This window comes from Trichogramma pretiosum, unplaced genomic scaffold, assembly GCF_000599845.2.
Source record: "Trichogramma pretiosum strain Unisexual culture from Peru unplaced genomic scaffold, Tpre_2.0 scaffold39, whole genome shotgun sequence".
Classification (NCBI taxonomy): Eukaryota; Metazoa; Arthropoda; class Insecta; order Hymenoptera; family Trichogrammatidae; genus Trichogramma; species Trichogramma pretiosum.
The window spans coordinates 1449189-1467925 of record NW_019640828.1 but is presented as its reverse complement, the minus strand read 5'-3'; the positions used below and the strand labels follow the sequence as shown (position 1 = coordinate 1467925).

At 33.9% G+C, this 18737-nt stretch overlaps 2 protein-coding genes across 2 annotated transcripts; both read right to left on the bottom strand.

The window, feature by feature from the left end:
- Positions 1-12390: 12390 nt before the first annotated feature.
- Positions 12391-13791, bottom strand: LOC106659510 (ankyrin-1-like). Its single transcript, XM_014382086.1, has one exon. It carries the CDS (start codon positions 13789-13791, stop codon positions 12391-12393), a length of 1401 nt encoding a protein of 466 aa, XP_014237572.1.
- A 428-nt stretch (positions 13792-14219) lies between these two features.
- Positions 14220-16206, bottom strand: LOC111694603 (zinc finger protein 271-like). Its single transcript, XM_023463346.1, has 2 exons — positions 15328-16206; positions 14220-14285 (listed from the first exon to the last, which is right to left on the bottom strand). Exons 1-2 carry the CDS (start codon positions 15850-15852, stop codon positions 14220-14222), a joined length of 591 nt encoding a protein of 196 aa, XP_023319114.1. The 5' UTR covers positions 15853-16206.
- Between the last annotated feature and the right edge of the window lie 2531 nt (positions 16207-18737).

Genomic DNA, 18737 nt, shown 5'->3' with positions numbered 1-18737 from the left:
ACCGTCTTTTGGTGTCTGAGAAAATCTGATTTTTTTCCGAATTTTTTCTCGCACATGTCACAAGTGTATCGACCTGCATGAACTGCCTTTTGGTGTCGAAAAAAATCTGCTTTTAGTCCAAATCTCTTGTCACGCGTGTCGCATGACAAATCCTTGCGACTGTTGTGTACTGTTCTTTGGTGAACAAATAAGTGCTGTTTAAGTCCAAATTTCTTTTCGCACTTGTCGCATGCGTAATCTTTGCGACTTTCATGGACTGTTTTTTTGTGCCTGATCAAAGTGCTTGAATCCCCAAATTTCTTTTCACAATTTTTACATGCGTAGTCTTTGCGACTTTCGTGAACCGTCTTTTGATGCTGGAGCAAAATCCATTTTTGTCCGAACTTCTTCTCGCACAAATCGCATGCGAAATCTTTGCGACCTGCGTGTACGGTCATTTGGTGTCTGGACAAAGAAGATTTTTGCCCAAATTTCTTGTCACACTTGTCACAAACGAAATCTTTGCGACCTTCGTGAACTCCTTTTTGATGTTTAATCAAAGTACCTCGTTCCCCAAATTTCTTTTCGCACAAATGGCATGCGAAATCTTTGCGACCATCGTGAACAGTCGTTTGGTGTGTGAGCAAAAATGATTTTCTTCCAAATTTTTTTTCACACTTGTCACATTCAAAATCTTTACGACCTTCGTGGACTGTTCTTTGGTGTTTGAGCAAATCTGATTTTTGTCCAAAATTTTGCTCGCAAATGTCACATACGTAATCTTTGCGACCATCATGGACTGATCTTTGGTGTCTGGTCAATTTCGATTTTTCTCCAAATACCAGCTCGCAATGATCACATGCGTAATCTTTGCGACCATCATGGACTATTCTTTGGTGTCTGAGCAAATGGTACTTATCTCCAAATTTCTTCTCGCACTTGTCGCATGTGTAATCTTTGCGACCTTCGTGAAATGTCTTTCGGTGTTTTATTACATTGCTTCGAGTTCCAAACTTCTTTTCGCACAAATCGCATGCGAAATCTTTGCGACCATCGTGAACAGTCGTTTGGTGTATGAGCAAAAATGATTTTCTTCCAAATTTTTTTTCACACTTGTCACATTCAAAATCTTTACGACCATCATGTACTGCCTTTTGGTGTATGAGCAAATTTGATTTTCTTTCAAACTTCTTGTCACACTTGTCGCAAACGAAATCTTTGGAAACTTCGTGTACTTTCTTTTGGGATTTACATAAACCTGATTTTTGTCCAATTTTTTTTTCGCAGTTGTCATGTACTGTCTTTATGTGCAAGAGCAAACTCCGTTTATTTCCAAATCGTTTCGCGCACATTTCACATAAGTAATCTTTGAAAATTTCGTGAAATATTTTGTTGTGCTTAAGTAAAGATGTTTTATTTTCAAATTTCTTCTCACACTTGTTACACGGGAAATCTGCGCGATCTTTGTGTACCAATTTTTGGTGTGTAAACAAACTCGATTTTTTCACAAATTTCTTCTCACATCTGTCGCATGAAAAATCTTTGCGACTTTTGTGTTCTGATATTTGGTGTCTACTCAAATGACTTCGAAACTCAAATTTCATTTCGCACTTGTCGCATGCGTAATTTTTTTGTTCATTGTGAATTGTTTCTCGGTGACTTATTAAGCTTGATTTTAGTGTAAATAACTCCTGGCAAATATCACAAGTGTATTGTTTGTCGTTTGAAATAATATCGTCGGATTCACTTAAATTATTTTCCGAGCTAACTTTCTCGACTTTCTTATCACTTTTATCCATTTTGATGTAAAAATTAAACGATGAGTCTATTTAGTGCCACAAAAATTGAATGAGTAAAATTTATCTTTTAGTATCATAGCTATAGTTTCATCAAGAAAGACAACATTCAAACTGATTTGATTTTACTCTAAATATGAGCTCAGTTCAAATGACGATATCAAAATCGTTTATGATCATATTGTTTATACAAGTTTATCTGTTTATACTATCTTCTCATGACCATTAGAATAATGAAAAATTCTATCTCGGCGACGATTCCTTAGAAAAATTTTTTCGCTTTCCAAAACCAAATACAGAAAACCCTCGTTTTACGTGGTAGATGTTTGCTACAAATGTACCGCATACAAAACCGCTGCCAATGCATTAGCAAAGGGTTTCCTCATAAAAAATTCTATTTCCATAAGGATTTGTCTATTGAGTGGAAAGTTTGGAACATTTTTTATTTTCGTATAAGAAACTCCAAATAACCCAGGGGATCTAGAATTTCGTATAACATTCACCGGAATAGACACTACATTAAATAATATGAATGACCACTAATATAAACTAATTAAACCTTTAATATTGATAATTTTAATAACAATAATTATAGTTCTTCCATTTAAGCTAATAAAAAAAGGATAGGCTCACTTATTTAGCGGAAATAATATTATTTGATATGTAGGGATTTTAGGAGTTCATTAACCGACGCTCCAAGAGCTGACTCGCCAGCCATGGTCCTACATTTATAATGGAATTCAAACCACTTCGGGCTCGAATTCGACCTTAGAAGTCGAAAAATCCACGATCTGATTTGCCTTAGTAGGCAAGCGGTCTATGTCACTTTGGCTCTATGCATAAATCATCAACGTGTAAGTCTGCGCTAAGTCTTCATTATTGTTTCATAATATATTGAGTGAGAAAATTTGCCAACATTTTGGAGAAGCATTGAAGACATAAGAAAAAAATTCACTGCTTAGTATATGAGAATATTAGCATTAGCTAAATTTTCTGGAAAGCAAGAAAATTTGATGACATTTAGACGATCAATGCTAATTGGTATATTGGATAGGCGATCCACCGGAAATTTACTATGATGTCTCAAGTAAAAATTCAAGAAGATCAAGGGTGGTATAGGCAAATACTTACTCAGTATCCTATACAGGTAATAGTATTAAAAATGTGTTTTTTATGGCCATATCAAAGTAAATATACTCAAATCGTTGGACGATTATTAATCCATCTTTTTTTTTCTGCTTCAATAATTGGAGTGGTATGTATCATTGAGATAATATGAATTATTTTCTTGTAGAACTATTTTCTAATACCGACTTTTATTAGTTATACAAGATGTATGAAGGCATCCAAAAAGGAGGTGCTGACAGTCGGATGCTAGAGGGTTTATGCCAAGCTATAATTGGTTTCGTTACAGTATATTCCTACGATTACATAGCTTTGAAGTACGAAAAGGTTAATATAATTTTTTAATGTATTGTCTTCCTGTACGACCGTATAATAACTCTCCAAATTTGCATTTAGGTTAACAATTGTTGGGCAGTAATGGGCAGAATATTTCAAAACAACGATCCTTCAGGTCAAAAAGTGATTTTGCAATCAGTTACAAAATTCATGACCTTAAACTCAATTATAACAGGTAATTTTACGTATCGTTACCCCTTTTTAAGTAATATAAGAAAAATAATACGATTTTAAAGCCATTTAAGTCAAACATTTATTAAAAATAGTATGGTACATGAAAATGAAAAAAACCCAAATTTCGTTACCTAATTGACGTTTCACCCAACCCTTCATCAGTTTCTTCAGGACTGACTGACCGATTATACAATTAAAAATACATTTTTGTAGTGACGTTCGTTTTATTGTGTGTAATCGGCGGTGCAGCTTCAACGGTTATTCCAGAGTTAATGACCTGGACACTTCCAGGAAATAAAACATTTAAGAAATCATTGCCTTATAATTGCGATTATTTCATGGACGAAGATGAGTATTTCTATCAAATTCTTGCAATCCAGTCGATCCTTCTTATTCTCCACAGTTTTATAGTTGCTTCGTTGAGCCAGTACGAATTCTCATCGATAGGATTTATCATTGGCGCACTCCTTCAATTGCAGTACGCGAGAAATTTGCTATCTCTTGATGATGTTTTTTTGCCTTTGATAGTTTTACTAATTTACTTTGGTAATTTAACTGGACATACTTTCAGAAATTATTTAAAAGAAACGGATGTTGAGTATATCCATATGCTGGATGAAAATAGAGATAACGCTCACCGATATCTCATCAAAAAACTCAACCGAGTAATACGACACCACAACGAATGCACCCAGTAAGTCATTTTATATGTATCTAGGGGATGCAAAGGCCAGAATGGTTTTCTTTGTTTGAAAAATTATTCATAAACAATTACATTGGTAAAATTAAAACTATTTATACTACCTGCTTTTATAGCCTTTTCGAACAACTGTACAATTTACTCAATGCATTGATGTTTATCGTTATTCTGTGCATATCGTGTAACATCATTCTAAGTGGTACCACAGTAAGTATGAAACCTATTATATATAAGACGAGTTATTAATTTAAAAAATATTACGAAGAGAATAACTGATTCTACTTGAATCTTATAGATATCATTGTAAATATGCTACTAATATTCATAACATATTCAATGATCAATTACAGATGGTAGTTTTAATGGATACGAATTCAGCAACAGCTATTAAAATGTTAATAGTACATTGTCTTTCTTTAATTTCCATCACATGCATGTGTGTTCCTAGTCAATTTCTTAGCAATGCCAGCCACGATATGTACATCAAATCGTGAGATTTCCGGATACTTAAAATAAGTATAATTGACAAAAATTAAAAATTATTAAAAAAATTCACGTTCGTAGTTATTGCATCAATTGGTATGAATATCCACCTAAGGCTAGACTCATGGTTGTATTGTTGCTATTAAGGTCAATGAAACCTTTGGTACTAGAGGCTGGGTCGATTGTTGAATTAAATCTCGAAACGTGCAGCAATGTAAGTCTTTCGATTTATACCAATTATATTAATTTATAACAGAAATAATGATTTTTTGCCATTGAAAAATTTCTCTTCAGATTATAAAAAGGACATTATCGTTTACGGCGACCTTTCGATCATTTTACATTTCAGGTTCTACGTAAGAGAAAACCTTTTTTGTCTTTATAATGCCATGTAGTATATGTCTATACATAATTTAAAAAAAACCGAATTCCAACTGTTGAAAAAATATTATTATGGTTGAAAGATCACGATCTAATTTTTTCTAAGTATAATAATTGTACCTTTTTTTAAAAAAGACTCTGTGGCTATTATTTCAAGAGTAAAGCCATTTCAATAAAAAAAACATAGAATCGAATTTACTTGCGTTATTTTGACTCTTGAATGGCAAAAGAATGTTTTTTTTGATAAATAATTAATTTGAATTTGTTATACACTCCTTAAGAGACCTTTCAATACTCATATACGTACTCATATGCTCGTACACGTGCTCAAAATTTGGGCTTTATAATAAGTTTTATTTTACTTCGGGATTCTATGTATACGACGTTCGACTACTATGAAAACAAAAGTATTCACTATAAGGTCATGAAAAAGAACAAGCTCTTATCATTTTCATATTCAAAGAAAAATGTTATATTGTTTCTAATGTTTGAAAACTTTTCTATTGTATTAAAAACTACGAGAAGCATAATTTATTTAGAACTCATTCTTCCAAATTCGACTGCATAGTACAATAAAAACAGTGGTCAACTTTTTTTCAATTTGTTTCCATTGTTTTTCAACGAGTGAGACAAGGATTACAACATATTATTGAGAAAATCGATATATTCGTATCCGCTGCCCATAATATAAAGGGTGATGCTCAGAATGGAATTTCTACTTTATCGAAGTTGGAAATATTTTGAAATATTTATTTTATATTATATATCTAATACATATATGAATTAGCTGAACTATATCAGTCATTGCTCTTCAAATAATGATTTGTACTTTAGCACATGTACTTTAACACACCAGTGACCATAGCAAGTGGATTATTCAAATGTACGAATACATAAACACAATTATTATAAATATATCAAACGATTATTAACTTACAACAACAACTTAGTGAAGAAAATTTGAAATAATCAAGTTAAAATGTACTTTTCATCATACTCACATTATTTTTCAAATGTCTTCAGAATTTCGCATTAATCTTTGTTATGCTCTAGAATGAGCTAGGAAGCTTCAATGGAAATTTTGAAACGGTCAAAATTTATTAAAATTTGACAAGGAATTCAAAATAATTTTTTCAATTTTTTTCTAAATTTGAGATTATGTATTTTAATGGACAAAAGAAGAAAAAAATTTTCCAAGTTTTTCGAGGCTTCGCATCGCCTTAAAAAAATTATTTTCGTGAAAAAACGCGGCTTTAAAGCTCTAGGCTTTATCGGCATGAATGAAAAATTCTGAAAAAATTCAAGGAATCGTTTTTTGGTGCCAGTTAAGTAAGAAAAAAAATACTCCGGTCTGGTATATCGAACCATTTCACCGAAAATAAAATAATTGTATTTTTCAATGATTTTTTTTGAAGGCCTGAAGCACTGGTGTTCTGAAGAAGTGTAAAGCGTCCTAACTAGTCGGTTGAATTCGAAAATATCACGGATAAGTAATATACGCCAATCGTTCGAATTTTAAGCCACGATTTCAAAGGTGTCTCCTTCAAGCCTTGAGAATGGGAGGCCTTCGTCGGCTGTTTCGATAAAATCGATAAATATTTCAAAGGCGCTATATCAATGAAGGATGGCCCCATCGATACAAGCAATGGTTGGTCTGTACAGTTGACTCGTAGCTACGACAAAAGAGCTATCGAGATCGTCGAGAAGCTACGCCACGAAGTCGGTAAAAATAATAAAAAAAAGGCCGAGAAAACAAAAACTCATACAGACATTTGTTGGTAATTCAATGTTGTTTCCAAATATATAAACCAAATTGTCCTACGAGGTCTGGTTCAAAATCTCGTTTTCGAGCCTATCACAGAGCTTCCTCTATGAGGAAGCAAAAAAGTGTTTGTGCACAGCATTGTATTGCATGATGGGACATTTTATCTATTAAAGGTGTGCCTTGGCGTGTGTGAATGATTATATTTGACTCGCTTAGCATCTCTATCGAACCAAGCTCCATACATCGCAAGTGGTATGATGGGTGTACTGAAAGAAAAACTTAATAGTGATAAAAATTTTGTTGAAAGCGATAAAAATATACGCTCTTTTTTAATTGATAAACAAAAAACTGTCGACGATAATAATAAAGAAAGCGGAGTTTGTACTATTTATAACGAGCCATGCACATTTCATATTAAAAATATGCTCAGCTGTATTTTGGGTAATGAATAAACAATAAAAAAACATATTTAAACTTTAAACACATCTTATGAATTAAATATACCCGATCATCTCCTCAATCCCGTTGCTTCAAAATATTTAAAAAAATTAAATTTTTTTGTTATAAATTACTTTGCATCAATGAAATGTTAAATTCAGACATTCAACACATCTTTTTTATACTTGAAGAAAAAATAATACATTATTATTTATTTATAACTAATTCTTTATAAAAAATAGATACGCACTTACTTTTTTTAAATCTGATATCAAAAAATGCATGAAAATACTACCCGATATTCGTAAGACACATCAAGAAAAAACAAATGCATGAAAATGTCATCCGATATAAGTAAGATACGTGAGGCTACTTTGGATGACATCATATGGATGACATCATATGCTATTGTATGACGTCATAATGTTTTGTCTGACCATCGTGGCCTTACGGTAGTTATCATAGCTAGTTTCATCCAGAAAAACAACATTCAAACTGATTTGATTTTACTATACACATGATCATTGATCAGTTTTCAAATGATATCAAAATCGTTTATAATCATATTGTTTATACAGGTTTATCTGTTTATACCATCTTCTCATAACCATTAGAATAAATGATAATTCTAACTCGGCGACGATTCCTTTGAAGAACTTTTTCGCCTTTCGAAATCAAGTACATAAAACCCTCATTTTACGCGGTAGATCCTTGCATCAAAGGTACCGCATACAAAACAGCTGCCAATGCATTAGCGAAGGGCTTGCTCATGCAAAATTCTATTTCTATAAGGATTCGGCTATTTAGGGGAAAATTCGTACACGACATTTTTAATTTTCGTATAAGAAACTCCAAAGAACCCGAGGGATTTCTAAAATTTCGTATAACTTTCCCCGGAATAGACACTACATTAAATAATATGAATGACCACTAATATAAACTAATTAAACCTTTAATATTGATAAATTAATTACAATAATTATAGTTCTTCCATTTAAGCTAATAAAAAGAGGATAGGCTCACTTATTTAGCGGAAATAATATTATTTGATATGTAGGGATTTTAGGAGTTCATTAACCGACGCTCCAAGAGCTGACTCGCCAGCCATGGTCCTACATTTATAATGGAATTCAAACCACTTCGGGCTCGAATTCGACCTTAGCAGTCGAAAAATCCACGATCTGATTTGCCTTAGCAGGCAAGCGGTCTATGTCACTTTAGCTCTCTGCATAAATTATCAACGTGTAAGTCTGCGCTAAGTCTTTATTATTGTTTCATAATATATTGAGTGAGAAAATTTGCCAACATTTTGGAGAAGCATTGAAGACATAAGAAAAAAATTCACTGCTTAGTATAAGAGAATATTAGCATTAGCTAAATTTTCTGGAAAGCAAGAAAATTTGATGACATTTAGACGATCAATGCTAATTGGTATATTGGATAGGCGATCCACCGGAAATTTACTATGATGTCTCAAGTAAAAATTCAAGAAGATCAAGGGTGGTATAGGCAAATACTTACTCAGTATCCTATACAGGTAATAGTATTAAAAATGTGTTTTTTATGGCCATATCAAAGTAAATATACTCAAACCGTTGGACGATTATTAATTCATCTTTTTTTTTCTGCTTCAATAATTGGAGTGGTATGTATCGTTGAGATAATATGAATTATTTTCTTGTAGAATTATTTTCTAATACCGACTTTTATTAGTTATTCAAGATGTATGAAGGCATCCAAAAAGGAGGTGCTGACAGTCGGATTCTGGAGGGTTTATGCCAAGCTATAATTGGTTTCGTTACAATATATTCCTATGATTACATAGCTTTGAAGTACGAAAAGGTTAATATAATTTTTTAATGAATTGCCCAATCCTATACAACCTTATAATACCTCTCCGAAATTGCATTTAGGTTAAGAATTGTTGGGCAGTGATGGACAGAATATTTCAAGACAACGATCCTTCAGGTCAAAAAGTGATTTTGCAATCAGTTACAAGATTCATGACCTTAAACTCAATTTTAACAGGTAATTTTACGTATCGTTACCCCTTCTTAAGTAATATAAGAAAAATAATACGATTTTAAAGCCATTTAAGTCAAACATTTATTAAAAATAGTATGGTACATGAAAATGAAAAAAACCCAATTTCGTGACCTAATTGTCGTTTCACCCAACCCTTCATCAGTTTCTTCAGGACTGACTGACCAATTCTACAATTAAAAATACATTTTTGTAGTGACGTTCGTTATAATGTCTTTAACTGCCGGTGCAGCTTCAACGGTTATCCCAGAGTTACTGACCTGGGCACTTCCAGGAAATAAAACATTTAAAAAATCATTGCCTTATAATTGGGATTATTTCATGGACGAAGATGAGTATTTCTATCAAATTTATGCAATCCAGTCGATCCTTCTTTTTCTCAACAGTTGTATAGTTGCATCGTTGAGCCAGTACGAATTCTCATCGATAGGATTTATCATTGGCGCACTTCTTCAATTGCAGTACGCGAGAAGTTTGCTTCTATCTCTTGATGATGTTTTTTTGCCTTTGATAGTTTTATTAATTTACTTTGGTAATTTAACTTGACATACTTTTAGAAATTATTTAAAAGAAACGGATGTTGAGTATATCCGTATGCTGGATGAAAATAGAGATAATGCTCACCGATATCTCATCAAAAAACTCAACCGAGTAATACGACACCACACCGAATGCACCCAGTAAGTCATTTTATATGTATCTAGGGGATGTCAAGGCCAGAATGTTTTTCGTTGTTAGACAAATTATTCAAAAATAATTACATTGGTAAGATTGAAACTATATATACTACCTGATTTTATAGTCTTTTCAAAAAACTGTATAACTTGCTCAATGCATTGATGTTTGTCGTTATTCTGTGCATATCGTGTAACATCATTTTAAGTGGTACCACAGTAAGTATGAAACCTATTATATATAAGACGAGTTATTTAATTTAAAAAATATTACGAAGAGAATAATTGATTCTACTTGAAACTTATAGATATCAATGAAAATATCCTACTAATATTCATAATATATTCAATGATCAATTACAGATGGTAGTTTTAATGGATACGAGCCGAGGAACAGCTATTACAATGTTAATAGTACATTGTCTTTCTTTGTTTGCCATCACATGTATGTGTGTTCCTAGTCAATTTCTTAGCAATGCCAGCCATGATATGTACATCAAATCGTGAGATTTCCGGATACTTAAAATAAGTATAATTGACAAAAATTAAAAATTATTAAAAAAATTCACGTTCGTAGTTATTGCATCAATTGGTATGAATATCCACCTAAGGCTAGACTCATGGTAATATTGCTTTTGTTAAGGTCAATGAAACCTTTAGTACTAGAGGCTGGGTCGATTGTTGAATTAAATCTCGAAACGTGCAGCAATGTAAGTCTTTCGATTTATACCAATTATATTAATTTATAACAGAAATAATGATTTGTTGCCATTGAAACATTTGTCTTCAGATTATAAAAAGGACATTGTCGTTTACGGCGACCTTTCGATCATTTTACATTTCAGGTTCTACGTAAGAGAAAACCTTTTTTGTCTTTATAATGCCATGTAGTGTATGTCTATACATAATTTAAAAAAAAAACCGAATTCCAACCGTTGAAAAATTTTTATCATGGTTGAAAGATCGCGATCTAATTTTTTTTTTCAAATGATACACTTGAAGTAAATTTAAAAAATGTGGCATAGTTGCACCTTTTCCTAAAAAAGACTCTGTGGCTATTATTTCAAGTGTAAAGCCATTTCAATAAAAAAAATCAAAGAAGAGAATTTATTTGCGTTATTTTGACTCTTGAATGTCAAAAGAATGTGTTTTTGGATAAATAATTAATTTGAATTTGTTATACAGTCCTTAAGAGACCTTTCAATACTCATATGCATACCCATATGCTCGTACACGTGCCTAAAATTTGGGCTTTATAATAAGTTTTATTTTACTTAGGGATTCTATGTATACGACGTTCGACTACTATGAAAACAAAAGTATTCACTATAAGGTCATGAAAAAAAACAAGCTCTTATCATTTTCATATTCAAAGAAAAATGTTATATTGTTTCTAATGTTTGAAAACTTTTCTATTGTATTAAAAACTACGAGAAGCATGCTTTTTTTAGAACTCATTCTTTGAATTCCGACTGCATAGTAAAAGAATAACAGTGGTCAACTTTTTTTATTTGTTTCCATTGTTTTTTAACGAGTGAGACAAAGATTACACCATATTATTGAGAAAATCGATACATTTGTAATCGCTGCCACAAAATAAAGGGTGATGCTCAGAATCGAATTTCTACTTTATCAAAGTTGGAAATATTTTGAAATATTTATATTATATCATAACTAATACATATATGAATTCACTGAATTATACCAGTCGTTGCTCTTCAAATAATCATTTGTACTTGTACATGTACTTCTTAAGAAAGGGCAGGTTTGAACACACTAGTGACCATAGCAAGTGGATTATTCAAATGTATGAATACATAAACACAATCATTATAAATATATCAAACGATTATTAACTTACAACAATAACTTTGTGAAGAAAATTTGAGATAATCAAGTTAAAATGTACTTTTTAAATTAACAATTAGTGACCTGATCTTTTTCTTTATTATTAAATCAGAGCATTGATTTAATATTTCTCTACAGACGTTGATTGGCAATTCAAGTTTTGAAAAAAAAGCTAGTAGTAAGTTAACGTAGTCTTTCCGGTTAAATAAGAATGATTGATAAAAAAATATCAACTTATCACACAACGACCTAATTGTAAGCGGCGCTGATTTAATGAATGAGAAAACCGCCGTAAAGATACACGTTTTATGCATCGAAATATAAATTTATTATTTCAGACCTCTGATGAACAAAAGAACATACACACACACGCACAAATATTCATTTTTCCGTAGGAAGTCTTTTTTAAAATATCTAACAAATCCCTGCGTTCTGATAACTCCGACGATTTATTGGAACTTTTGAGTTGTGTTTTACGACTTTTTCAGGCGAATATGTTAATTTTTAAAAGCTTCGAGTCACATAGTCAATTTGAGATCTTTTACTTCAAATGGTCGTGCGTATGCTTATAGGAAGGATTAAAAAAAAGAAGTTTTTTCTTGATTAATTCATTTATTTGAACGCCATCAAAAAATACTACAAACGTCATTATGAACATTGGCCAGCAGCCGCCAAGCAAACGCGCCACAAATCTTTACGATTCAAACGCTCGATTATTATGTCACAGCATAGGATAGGCAACTTGCAACTCGTCAGCTCCATGAAAGATTCTCGGGCGAAGTCCAGGAAAAATCTTCTCGAAATCTCCTCGGCCAGATGAGCATCGGCGCAAGCCTCGTGATTCCCTTTTAGATTGCGCAATTTTTTTGATCTAGCGAAGCGGAAGTAGTCTTTGTACGTGAGCAGCTTCGCCGGCTTTTCGGATCGCGGCCGAATCAGGTCGTAAAGCGACAGACTCGGATCACCGTCTCTGACCTTCATCTTTTTCGCATCTCGTGCGAACTCCTCGTTATCGTACCAACGTTTTTCGTGATCTTCTGACATTTTTAAAATTTTCCACTTAATGAACAGTTTCACAATCTTTACAGAGTCGCACTGATATCCTCTGTTCTCGAGATGTTCAATAAATGCTAGAACGCCAGATGCTAATTCAAATTTGCAATCGATATCCTCGATATCATAATCCCAATATTCGGCAGGAAAATCGAAGCTGGACAGATCGGCACAGTGATCCAAGAGAAGATCAACTAAAACAAACGACAGCTTTTTGACAGCTAATTTTAGCGGTGTCCATCCTTCCTTATTGATCAAATTTGTACGTGCGCCATTTTTTAGCAGAATTTTGATCGTGTTCACGTGGCCGCTGTAAATGGCCAAGTGCAATGGTGTGTCGCCATTCTTGGCCTGGACGTGGACCCGTGGCGCCGTTTGGTATTTTTTTCTGCTGACCTTGGATAACATCTGCGCCAACTCATCGGCGTCGTCGTCGTCGTCCTCGTCGGCCAAATTCGGATTTACGCCGTTTTTCAGCAGTAGTTTCACCAGTTTCTCGTGACGGCATAGTAAAGCTAAATGTAGCGGTGTTCGACCCATTTTGTCTTTCGCATCGACCTGCACGATCTGATTTAGTTCGTTATTTACTTCGAAGAACATATGCGCAAAGTCATAATCGTCGCGTTCTCTGCCGCAAATGATGTGCAAAGGGGTCTGTCCACCCTCTTCGGACAAATTCGGATCCGCCCCGTTTCTCAGCAATACTTCAGTGACCTTTTTGAAGCCTCGAACCACAGCTAAATTCAGCGGTGTCTGACCCTCGTTGTCCCGGGCATCGACTCTCACCGATTGATGGTTTTCTTTGTTCATCTTGAAGAACACCTCCATCATTTTGTGGTCTTGGTCTCTCTTGCACATCAAGTGCAGACTTGTCAATCCTTTGGCATTGGTCAAATTTGGGTCCTTTTGATTTTTTTGAAACAATTTGGACAGTTCCGTGCGGCCAGCACACACAGCCATGGCAATCAAGGAGAATCTCAAATCATCCGCGGCCATCGTTCTGTACACTAAAACACACACACACTCACTGGCGTTTATAAAAATATATATTTGAATGTCTTTCGAACTCTTAAATTCGAAATGCTTTCGCGTTGAACTAATCACTTATAATTTGAGGTAAGCTTTACTTTTTGTTTCAAAATGATGATGTTGATCTTTCTTATTTGTTCACGCTGCGGAGTCGTAACGTGTACTGACGTATACACACCACATACTCAAAGATGTATATCAAGTGCGGAGAGAGGGGAAAAAAAGCGCCAAACTATCTTGTGTAACAAAGAACGCTCCAATTGCGGATCTCGAGCTGTGCTTGGCTCGTTCGAGCACGCACTGCAGAGTGCAAACTGCGCGACACTGAATAAACGTTAACAAGTCACGACCGCGCAGGGCAGCAGACTTTCGACACGCACGGCGTAGACGAACGCTTATTCATTGGCGATCAAGACATTTAGAGAAGTGAAATTAACAGAAAAATCGACTTTGAATTTCAACTGTGAACTTGTGAAATGAAATACGATGCATAATGGTAGCATTTATAGAGAGTGGTAATTAGTCAAACGCGGAATCTGGTTCAAAAATAAAACACGTCCACAAGGTGTAATGATAATCATTACAATATAAGACTATCATTTCGGCACAATTTTTATTAAAATGTTAAAAAAACGTATGTACAAATATCTACAGATTATTTACTATCGTCATTCACCAGTTCTTCTCGCCTTTGTCACATGCGAAATCTTTTCGACCTTCGTGGACTGTTTTTTGGTGTTTTAGCAAATTGCTTTGAACCCCAAATGCCTTTTTGCATTTGTCACATGCATAATCTTTACGACCCTCATGTACTGTCTTTTGGTGTATCGACAAATCGGGTTTACGTCCAAATTTCTTGCAACACATGTCGCATGCATAATCTTTGCGACCTTCGTGGACCGTCTTGCGGTGCTTAATCAAATCACTTCGATCCCAGAATTTTGTTTTACACTCGTCGCACGCGTAATTTTTGACACCCTGATGTACTGTTCTTGTGTGTCTAATCAATTTCGATTTTTCACCAAATTTCTGTTCACACTTGTCGCAAACGAAATCTTTGCGACCATCGTGCACTGTATTTTGGTGCCGAAGCAAATCTGATTTTTGTCCAAATTTTGTTTCACACAAGTCGCATGCATGATCTTTGCAATGTACTGTCTTTTGGTGTTTGATCAAAGTGCCTCGTTCCCCAAATTTCTTCTCACACTTGTCACACGTGAAGTCTTTGCGACCTTCGTGAACCGTTTTTTGATGTATGAGCAATTGAGGTTTTTGTCCAAATTTCTTCTCGCAATTGTCGCATGCATAGTCTTTGCGACCTTCATGAACTATTTTTTTGTGTCTGATCAAAGTGCTTGGATTCCCAAATTTCTTCTCGCATTTGTCGCATGCATAATCTTTGAGACCTTCGTGTACTGTTTTTTGATGTACGAGCAATTGAGGTTTTTGTCCGAATTTCTTCTCGCACTTGTCGCACGCGAAATCTTTGCGACCTTCATGGACTATTTTTTTGTGTCTGATCAAAGTGCTTAGATCCCCAAATTTCTTTTCGCACTTATCGCATACGAAATCTTTGCAATTTTTGTGTATTACCCTTTGGTGCGAAAGCATATCCGCTCTTCGTCCAAATTTCTTCTCACACATGTTGCATGCGTAGTCTTTGCGACCTTCGTGGACTAATTTTAGGTGGGTGAGCAAATTCGGTTTTTGTCCAAATACTTTTTCGCACTTGTCGCATGCGAAATATTTCTGACCTTCGTGTACTGTTTCGTGATGCACGAGCAAATGATGTCGAAGTCCGAAGGCCTTCTCGCACATGTTGCACACGTAGTCTTTGTGACCTTCGTGGACTATTTTTTGGTGATTAATCAAATGTGTTTTGTGCCCATATTTCTTCTCGCACTTGTCGCATGCAAAATCTTTATGACCTTGGTGAACCGTCTTTTGATGTCGAATCAATTTCGATTTTTCTCCAAATTTTCGCTCGCAAATATCACATTGGAAATTTTTATGACTTTCGTGTACCATTCTTTGGTGGTAGAGCAAATGCGATTTTTGTCCGAATTCCTTTTCACACTTATCGCACGTATAGTCTTTCCAACTTTCGTGTATTGATTTTTGGTGTCTGAGTAAATCCCATCTCCGTCCAAATTTTTTCTCGCAATCATCGCATTCGTAATCTTTGCGATTTTTGCATACTATCCTTCGATTCGAAAACAAATACTGTTTATCATTAAATTTCTTTTCGTAATTTTCGAATGGAAAATCTTTGCAACCTCCGTGTACTGTTTTCAGGTGATAGAGCAAACTTGATTTATTTCCAAATCTCTTCGCACACTTTTCACATAAGTAATCTTTGAAAACTTCGTGGAATATTTTTTTATGTTTTAGTAAAGCTGATTTATTTTCAAATTTCTTCTCGCACTTGTTGCATGTCAAATTTTTGCGATCTTTGTGTACTAATTTTTGGTGCGTAAGCAAACTCGATTTTTTCACAAATTTTCTCTCGCACATGTCGCATGCAAAATCTTTGCGGCCTTTGTGTTCTGATATTTGGTGTCTACTCAGATGACTTCGGAATTCAAATTTCTCTTCGCACTTGTCACATGTGTAATCTTTTTGTTCATCATGAATTGTGTCTCGATGCGTAATCATGCTTGATTCCAGTGTAAATGTCTTCCGGTCAATATCACAAATGTTTTGTTTGTCATCTGAAATAATAATGTCGTGTTCACTGATATTATGTTCCGAGATACTTTCCTCGGATTTCTTCTCACCTTTATCCATTTTGGTGCTCAAATTAAAAGATAGATTCTTCTATTTAGTTTCCCGAAAATTGAATGAGTAAGATGTTCTGGTATTGTGTATCGTTTCCTCGAGATAGAGAACATTCAAACTGATTTGATTTGATTATAAACATAATAAGTGTTCAAGGGACGATATCAAAATCTTTCACGATCACATTAATTATTTACAATTATGTTACAAATTTGTCTATTTATACCTTTTTCCACGACTTTTAGAATAATTAAAAATTTTAACTCGGTGACGATTCCTTCGAAGAATTTTTTTCCTTTTAAAAAAACTACAAAAGTATCGCGTAAAAAAACCGAGTAAAAAACAGTATCCTTATAGATCAAGAGGATGCGTTCAAGAAAAATCATGTTAATGATAAAAAATTCTAATTGTGGCATAATTTATTGTATCTTAAAAAAAAATCAGAGACTCGTGATTGCTTAGCATTTGAAATTAAATAGTTGAACAGCCGTTCATAATTGATCATTAACAATACGAAAACTATAGGTTCATAGAGAGTTAAGACCGAGTAGAATTGAGGGAAAACCGCATTCCATCTCGTGTATGAGGTATCTATGTGGCACGCGTCAAAAAATATTTACGAGAGAGCATATAGTCTCCAAAATCAATTTTGAAGAAATGTATTGAAACATTTTTTGGTTTGAATTGAATTATTTAATGGTTTCCACGTTTGATTTTTCATGCCGGAAACGAATTGTCATAGTCCAAAGTTCCAAACGAGTCGTGAAAAAATTTTGGTTAATCTTTGTAAGAATAAATTCAGAAACCAAGTGGCCAAAAAATTAATTAGCACTACGTGAAATCTGGTTCAAAAATAAAACACCACGACGACGGAGTACGAAGGTTAATAATAGTAAAACATCCCAGGTTATGGTAACACACTATCATTCACACAATATTTTTATTGAAATTTTAGAAAAACATATGTATAAGTAACTACATACATATTTAAAATTATCGATCACTTTTTCTAGAAATCGTGGCATGAATAATTTTTGAGACCTTACACCTTCAGACTACAAAAAAATGTTTTTTTCAAAAGTTTATTTTTTTGAGAATCAAACGACAAATCATAATGAACATTTTCACATACACTTAATTGGCCTTAAACTATAGAAAATAATTTTTTCCGAAATTTTTCAGACTCAGTGTCGTCTGCTACAGACTTTAAAAAATAAATACAAAAAAATACGGTTCACATGATTCAAAGAAAACCAGTAATTTTATCGTTCTTAAATTTTGAGACAATAATCCGGTCATGTTACTACTCAGAATGAACTAGAATGAGAAACATTTGTTAAAAGATAACGAATTTACATTACTTTTTCGAGAATCGAAATTTTTTAATTCGAAAACTGTTGATAACTCTACAAATATTGTATCGTTTGCGTCCATTCTAGTTCATTCTTAGCAGAAACATGTACGAAGTATGGTGTTAAAATTCAGAACGATAAAATTAATGGTTTCTTCATTAATCATGTGGGTCAGCAAGAAAAAAGTTGTTACGAGAAAACAGTTGTAGCAGACGGCACGATACCACTAAAAAACTTGAAGAAAATTTTCATACAGTTCAAGGCCGTTAAAGTATTTGTAAACAGTTTCATTGAGCTACAATTTTTTCTTCGATTGAAATTACACTTTTCAAAAAAAAATATGAATTTTATTCATATTCCATTAGTTTAGAGGTGTAAGGTTTAATGAACTGTTTTTTGATGTTTGAGCAAATACACTTTCTGTCCAAATTTTTTTTCACATTTCTCGGATTCGTAGTCATTGCAGCCTTTGTGTAGAGTTCTTTGGTGAACAATTAGATGCGTTTTTTGTCCAAATTTACTTTGGCACTTGTCGTATGCAAAATTCCTACGACTTTCGTGAACTGACCTTTGGTGCTTCAACAAATCTGATTTACTTCCGAACTTCTTCTCGCACTTGTCGCATGCGAAATCTTTGCGACCTTCATGGACTATCCTTTGGTGTCTGAGCAAATGGTACTTATCTCCAAATTTCTTCTCGCACTTGTAGCATGCAAAATCTTTGCGACCTTCATGGACTATTTTTTGATGGACGAACAAATGCGATTTATATCCAAATTTCTT

Excerpts from the sequence above, each read along its gene's own strand:
- LOC106659510 (XM_014382086.1), bottom strand. The coding sequence starts at position 13,791 with ATGGCCGCGGATGATTTGAGATTCTCCTTGATTGCCATGGCTGTGTGT.
- LOC111694603 (XM_023463346.1), bottom strand. The coding sequence starts at position 15,852 with ATGGTACACGAAAGTCATAAAAATTTCCAATGTGATATTTGCGAGCGA. Across the intron at positions 14,286-15,327 it reads TGATCAGACACAAAAAAATA|TTGAAATTCAAAGTCGATTT; the intron begins GTCCATGAAGGT and ends ACAAGTTCACAG.